We start from the raw sequence: 7,642 nt of genomic DNA on the forward strand, positions 1-7,642 counted from the left end.
CACTGATGCTGCTGAATGTCAAGGTTGCTTGAATTAAGCTCTTGTATGATCTCCTCCTTGGTTTGCTTCAGCAGATCCTTCCAGGAATCCATTCTGGCCAGCTACCTACAAAATGTCCCTCTGAGTTAGAAAAGAATGGCCATAAAGGGATTTCAGAGCAGAAGGACAGGGGTGTCCCCGTTGCAGCCCCATGACTTGTAGCACGTTGCGCTGGTTAATTGGCAGCTGTCTAGAACTGGGTGTCTGGAGATGGCCTGTTCCTGGCCCAAGGTGGTTCCCTTATGTGACCACCAGAAAGGGAGCACACACAGAAGCTAAGCAATGAAGAAATGGTTCACAATTGCTTATTAGCCCCCAATAACCTGGGCAGGAGAGTCACACGTGAGGGGAATAAATACCACATTTACTTTCCCTCTTCAGCAGCCGACCGTGATCTTAGACCAGCCCTCTGCTCCAGTCTGCCACTCTCCACTCCAGGCACGTGCCTTTCCTCTTGAATCACCGCTCATCGTCTCTGGAAGAATTACTGCTTTGTCCTCACGCTACCTGGGGTTTCCAAACTCACCCATGACTTCTCCCCCTGTAAAACAGCCTCGTGTTTGTGTTCAGGTTTCTTCCTGCATCAAGTCCTTCCTGCTGAGGGAGATCCGGGGCAGCTCCGTCTGCCTCGCTGTTCTAACTCCACAGCCTGAGTTCACCACAGAACAACGAGGGCAGAACCACGATGGACAAAAGAGGTCAGTGCTGATGCCCTGCACTGAATTCAACTTGCCACGTATTGGTCTTTCCTTTTTTGCCTTTAGTAGCTCAGACATTGTGGTTTGCATCCCAAACGAAACCAGATTGAAGGACTGAGCAGGGAAGGGGGAAAGGGCTGATGTTACCCTGACACCACAGGAATTAGTAAGAAAAAATATATATATTGCACACACTAAGACTTATTAACAACCAAGTTAAAACAAAATGGCATAGTCCTCATTAGTGTTCCAGTGGTTCTTTGATCAGGGATGGTTCACGAGTCTGTAAAATCCCATTACACTCTCCTTATTGCAGTACAGACCTGTTTCTGTTCTCCTGCCAGTGGATCTGTTTGCAAATAAAAAGGGAAATTTATTTGATTTCCTTGAGAAGATCCATCCAATTGTCCCTTCTGTCATCATCGTTTGTCTTGTTGGTGTTGGGTATGTTTTTTGGCTCTGGAGAGGTGGAGTTGGGCTGCCCCTGCTCTCACCCAGGGAATGGGTCAAAAGGCCAATTATAATCCCGTAGCTCCCAGGGACATGCCAGTGCTGTGGCTCATGCATGGGATCGTCTGCATGGATTTGGGGAAATCGTGGCTGACCACACGTCCATTTTCTCCACTGCCTCCTGCTGCAGCCGGCCTGGGAAGGGTTGATGTCCGTATGGCTTCGTTGATTGATTGCTGTGGGATTAAACAAAAACCCTTTTTAGGAAAGACGGGGGGGGGTCTCCCCCTGTCCTTTGCAATGTTGGAGAAATTATAATATTAACCAGTGTTGTCTTTCTGTTACTGTTCTCCCCTTCCTTGCCTCCATTCAGACTCTCACTTTCTGCATGTCCCCACTGCATCTGCTCTGTTCATTCACACCTCTTCTACATGCAAAATTAAATGTTTCAGCAGTATTTTGGGGTATAAAGCATCAGTGCCATATGCCAAAAACCTCTTCAAACTCTACAACATAAGAACAGTCATCCTGGATCTGAGCAGAGGTATTTTACACACTTCCCCCATAGAGATGCTATTGCTACTCCAGGACTGTTATGCACGGTGGACTCTGATTCACTGCAAACATATGTTTAACTTTCCTCATGTGAGAAATTGAGCATGTGCCTGTGTTTTTGTCTATAGTGATGACTGAGGTAACTAGGAAATGCAAGCCTAATTCAGGAAACCAAATTTCATCTTCCTGCTCCAGATACATCCAAAACATTCACTTTCAGAGATCTATGGAAACCACCTGCCTAGAACAATTCAACTAAAAGATAAAGCCAATTTGGTTTCTTTGCATTCAAGCTATCTCCAAGGGTACCGTCATTCTTTCTGGACTGGGATATTCAGGTGAAGAATTATCCCTAACAGGTAAATCTGGAATAGCTACTGAGCTATTGCATTCTGGCACTTTTTTTTGCAGCGCATTTGTGCCATACCTTTACAGTGGGCACAAATTATAATCTAATCTTTGTAGTCCCATGGACACTGTTCATATTATTTTACCCCTGTGCTCAAAGTAGCTCTCATTGCCTGTGGAATTTCCTGAACCTCAATGGGAAAAGATCTGTAGCACATTTTCAGTGCATTAGAAATGTTTTTATTGCTGACAAAACATTGAGCGTGCTGTGAAATGGCGACATAAAACCCAAACAAGCAGTTGCTTATTTTCCTTTTGATCCTGGGTGAGTTTCAGTGAAATAAAACCTATTTGGATTGTTTGAAACTCACTACATGCTTCATATTTCCATAACAAATTCCATGCTCATGGGAGAGGTCAAGATGAGGAACACAAGGGATGTGTCACACATCCCTCTGCCTCCTTGAGCACCACGGTATCTGTATAAGGGATTGCCCAGATACAGGTGCTCCACAGGTGCTGCATTAAATGTCTATCTCCAAGACTCTCAAATCTATTCTACTTTTGACACAACACTCAGAAATTCAGGCACACCAGAATTTAAGGCTGAAAGAGATCTCTTGGGCTGTAGGAAATATGCTTCTGCAAGACCATGACAGGGTGGAATTAAAAAAAAACCATTACGGGAGACATTGGAGGCAAATTTCTCTCAAAGAGGATCCATAATTCTGGGATTTGGAGGCCCACATCATCCATTTCAGGGCAACAATGCTCTGAGCATGTATTGGTGTTTTCAGCCTGGAAATGGTGCCAGCAGGGTGCCAGCAAAGGGAACAACAGGATGTGAATCATTACTTCACTCTCCCAGTTTTATCTTGCTGTTAAGAGCCTGGGTTTGGGGATTTTTCCGTATTGCAGCACCGGCTGTATCACACCAGCCCCAGCACACTTCATCCATGCTGCACACACATTGCCATACTCTGCCTTCATTAATTTTAAGGAATTTCAATGTGTTTCTGTTGCTGCTTGTGCTGTGGTTTTGCTCTTTGTCTGGATTTTGAATTAGCATTCTGCCACATGTCTGATCTTGCATCAGCTCCCCATGACAGCCCACTTGACCCTCTTTCAGCTTCCTCAGAATCTCCTATGCCTTTCTAGCAAGTTGAGTGACACAGTCACTCCATTATCCCTATGTCTTGGCTTTCCACCCATGGTCTGGGCTGCATCCGTCTCTGAAGGCAGCTTTGGAGCCGGGGGAGGATCAGAGAGAAGGTGTGAAAGGCCGTGGAACGGGTTGCCACCTTCATCCGCTTTGATTCACTTCTGGACTTGTAACAAAACTCGATTAAGGCAACCAGCATGGCGAGTCCGAGCCCACCGATGAGGATATAGAAAACCCCCGCCACATTGCTGAGACTCAGCGCGCTCGTCTTGTCCTGGAAGAAAGAGGAGAAGGGAGGGAAAGGAGGGCACAAGGGAAAGGAGAATGACAAAATTAATATGGGATTGCTCTGGGATGGGTGCTGCACAATATAGCAGTACTGGCATTACATCATCTTCCTCTTTAAATGAACAAGTGACATTTCTAAGAGCGTTTTTAAATTTTTAATTCAGTGTCTAGTAAATCTAACGTTTCCCTCACACAAACAAATAAACATTTTCTCAGCAATGTGACTCTTGGTAAAGGTTTGGGATCTCTGTTTTTCAATCAGCTAACTTAAATGCTTGTTTTATCCAAAATGTCTAGTTTGAATTATTGATTAAAGGAGGAAAAAAAATTGAAGTTTTCCTCCTCTGTGACATTTGCTTGTCCCTGATGTCTTGCCTGAAATAACCTGTTCTCTTGGAAATGCTCATTCCTTCATTCCTAGATTGTTTCCCCCGCAAATTCTGTTGCTGAGCAACACATTGAAGTGGATGGGATTTTTTTCCTTTTTTTTTCTCTTCCTTTTCGATTCTGGGGTTGAGGTGACACCTGAGCTGTCCTCAGAACCTCATTTGATTTCTATGTAATAAGGCAGTTATTTCATATGCAATCAAGACCTCCTGATGCATGTCTAAGCTAATTATTTGGTTGGCAATAAATAGGGGTATTAATGAGCCGCAACTTTTAGTCAGCAGCTACTTTCTGATTTTACAATTGCCTAATGAATCGTCATGGCTCTCTGGGGAAGAGACAAAGCTCAGAAATGCTCATTTCACTGCAAGGGAAACCAAGTTCCCACATCTAACCCTGATGTCACCCCCTGCAGCTTTCAAAACCTTCTCTTCCACGATGACCAGGGTGTGAGGATAATCTGGGCAGCAACAGGATCACAAATTTGGCTCAGCTCCATGTGCAAGGCTCCCATTTCTAGGGCAGGCTTTCTCTACAGTGAACCAGACAGAGTCCCCTGCTCCATGCTTGCTTGACTCGATACCTATTTGACAGTAGAGATTCCCCAGGGCCAGCCCAGCAGCTCAGTGCAAATCTGCTGGGGCCACCAGAGTCTGAGCAGCACTGACAGCCCTGCTCTGTGGATGTGGGAGGAAGATTGCACGTGGCTCTTTTGAGATGTAGCCACACAGTTAAAGGAGAACACTGGTGCCTGTGGAAGTGTCTGCAGCTGGTGAGGAAGCCTCTGCACAGTTCTTGGTGTTCCTCTCTGCTGCTCCATGGACACGTGGACTGGTGGGTGGCACAGCCTGTTCCTTGCCCTCGTAGCACAGTTGATTCACTTGCTTTTCTTGGCAGGTTTTACAAGAAGCAACCCACAGTTTTTGGGAAGGGAGGGGATTAAGGAAGCAGAAAAGGATATTGGAGTAATGTTGAAAGGGTCCAAACTGGAACTTCAACATGAGCACAGAAGGTTTCAGTACAGGGCAGTCTGCCTGACACTAGTACAGCCTTTCTGGCAAGTATGTTTTGCAAAGGACTCTTTCTGTATTAGGGTTTGATGGCAAAAAAGTCAACCCTCAAGGCATGAAAACATCTCAATTTTCACAATTAAAAATAACCTCCTGTAACAGAAGAGAATATGATTTTCTTTTTAGTTAGGAGAAAAGTGGGTTCCAGTCAAGAATGCTAAAAAGATATTTTTTCTTCCATTTCACCTTCATCTGACCCACTACCCATGCAAGCTGCCAAGCTTCTTCCCAGCTGGAGCTCCCACTGTGGGCTTTGGTACCATGGGGAGCAACTTTTCATCCTGAACCCTCTGCTGAAAGATGCAAAAGTTGTTATGGGGCTATCCCTGCTGAGATTCATTTGCTGGAAAAAACTCCATTTTCTGTGTTTTGCTGATTGATCACTTTGATAAGGGACTCATCATTGTCACCATGTGCTGGTGGAAAGATTGAGTTTCTCCCTTGTGTAACCTTCATGCACTGGTCAGGTTGTAATCTTGATGCTTCCTGTGTGCTCTCTGTAATGAGAGATGTCTGCAAATATCCTCTTAATTTCTGCAGTTTCAATATTTGAAAGATTATTTCTCTGGTCTTTTTCTAATCTGCCTTCATGCAGTTTTCCCCCCAGGCTTGACTGTATATTTGTTCAGTCATCTCTTCTCTGCAGATTGTTGGGTGTACTTTTAAGCACCTATTGGGTAATGCTGGGAGATTTTTAGTGGAGATGAAGAAAAGCAGAGCAATTAGGTAGAGGAAAATGTGTACAACATATCAGGTACTTTGTCCTTTAAAATTCAGTCTGAAGGAGCTGCCCCAGCTTCAGGGAGGGGTAAAGACATTGAAAGGGGACTGCCCTTCTCAGCATCCTAATCTTTCAGCCTGGCTTCTTAATGAAATGTGGCTGATTAGCACATGCTCTCTGCTCAGAGGGAAGAACTGGGACAGGAATGCAGGTGGAGCAGCCTGTTTATCTGTGTATTACTAGTAATTGTCAGCCTACACTTTCACCTTGATTTAACAATAGGGTGGAAATCTCCACAGTATCAGGAATGTCCAAGCTTTGTGCAAAAGGATGACACTCTAGACAAGAGAAAACCCATTGGTGCTGTCCTTCAAATAAATGGACCAGTGCGATCCATACTATAGTCTTTGACTTGCAGCCATAGATCCTTAGGAAATCTGCCTTCCTTGGCTCTGTTTGGCACAAGCATACACAAATTTCAGGGTTTATTTGCCATGATATTTATTTCCACCCCCAGTTTGGGGTTCATGGTTCAATGAGGCACTTCCTCAGCTGGCTGCAGCAGAGCAGTCTGGCAACCAGGAAAGGTTGCTTGTTCTTAATTCTCATTTTCCTCCTCATGCCAGCAGCAAAACAACCAGTAAGAGAGAGGAGATGACCCAAAGCAGTTTCCTGCACCACCACTACAATTCATTTTGGAGCTGTTATGTTTTTCTTACATTTACTTTGCAGTAGCATTATTATTGTTATTGTTATTACTCTTATTACTGCTATCCTTATTATTACTGTGACACTCTGGGTGAACTGAATGTTGTCTTATCCAGAAGGCAAAGGAAAGCACTGAGAGACACAGTGGTGGGCAAAGATACAGGTAAGGAAAAAGCATCCTGAGTTTCACTGCTGTTTCCTTAGTAAGGTTTCTCCCAAGGAGCCAAAGGCAGATTGCTGGGGCACTGAGGAATGCTGAACTGCAGGAGCATGGCTGATGGCACAGCCTGCTACTATGAGCAGGCTGAGAAGTGAAACTGCTCCTGCGGTGATGCTTGACTTCTTGCAAATCCTTTTAATATCCTTTTCTTCCTTCTCTCTCCCTTTTCTTCTGTCCCTCTCCCAGCAGGACATGCAGAGATGTTCTTTGGGCAGGAGTGGCATCTCATTGCTCCCATGAGCTGCAGGACATGACCCACATGAAGGGTCAAAAGCCCTGAGTGCACCACTGAGGCTCTGCCTGCTGTTTCCGTGCATGATCCTGTCCCAGTAATGCTCACAATAACAAAAAAGTCCCAAATTATTCTGTGTGCTTGAGAGGACACTCCCCTCCTTGCTGCTCAGGCTCTGTGACTCCAGATGCTCTCCTGCAGAGCTGCCCATCACTGAACCAGCTTGTTAGTGGGAGTGTAAATGTCACTGCTCGTCTCCCGCAGCAGCAGAGCCCTGACGTGGGGGGAAGATTGGCAGGTGAAAAGAGAGAGAAAAACCCATCTTCCCAAAAGAAAAACCCATCTTCCCAGCCTTGTTGCTGCAGCAACCAGGCACCTTCCCGTCTGTTACTCTCAAACATGGCACCGTGTCCATCATCCCCTTTGTCACTATTTAATCCTTGTTGGCTGACAAGCATCAGGCCAAATTTGCTAAGTTTCCCAGCAGGGCTGGTCCCTTCTGCCACCCAGTGTGAGCAGAGCCCATTGGCAGCACTGGGTGATGGCACCTTAAGTTGTTGCAGTCTCTAGAAGATGAACTGTCCTTAGAGCACGTGGCAGCTCCTGAAGCTGAGCTTCTACACCCAAAGCTGGGCAGACTTTAGTGGGGCAAGGCCTGAAACTCAGCAATGCAGGACAGCACTGGCCATTGTCTCAGAGTGCTGCCAGGGATGTGCAGGAGTACATGGATGGCTGGGGATGGGGCTGCTCAGCATAAGACAACT

General features: G+C 45.6%; 1 protein-coding gene across 4 annotated transcripts in view; it reads right to left on the minus strand.

Moving 5' to 3' along the window:
- Nucleotides 1–910: 910 nt before the first annotated feature.
- GRIA1 (glutamate ionotropic receptor AMPA type subunit 1) overlaps nt 911–7,642 on the minus strand; it is a 118,564-nt gene continuing 111,832 nt past the window's right edge. For 3 of the 4 annotated variants that reach the window (XM_041397532.1, XM_041397531.1, XM_041397533.1), the window contains 2 exons: nt 3,392–3,526; nt 1,256–1,444 (listed from right to left, as the gene is read on the minus strand). In XM_041397532.1, coding sequence (XP_041253466.1) covers nt 1,256–1,444; nt 3,392–3,526 — 324 coding nt within the window. Of the gene's footprint in view, nt 1,445–3,391; nt 3,527–7,642 lie in introns of all 4 variants that reach the window. The other variant, XM_041397530.1, reaches the window with a different exon arrangement.

This window comes from Onychostruthus taczanowskii, unplaced genomic scaffold, assembly GCF_017590055.1.
Source record: "Onychostruthus taczanowskii isolate IOZ18803 unplaced genomic scaffold, ASM1759005v1 scaffold14, whole genome shotgun sequence".
In the NCBI taxonomy this organism is placed as follows: Eukaryota; Metazoa; Chordata; class Aves; order Passeriformes; family Passeridae; genus Onychostruthus; species Onychostruthus taczanowskii.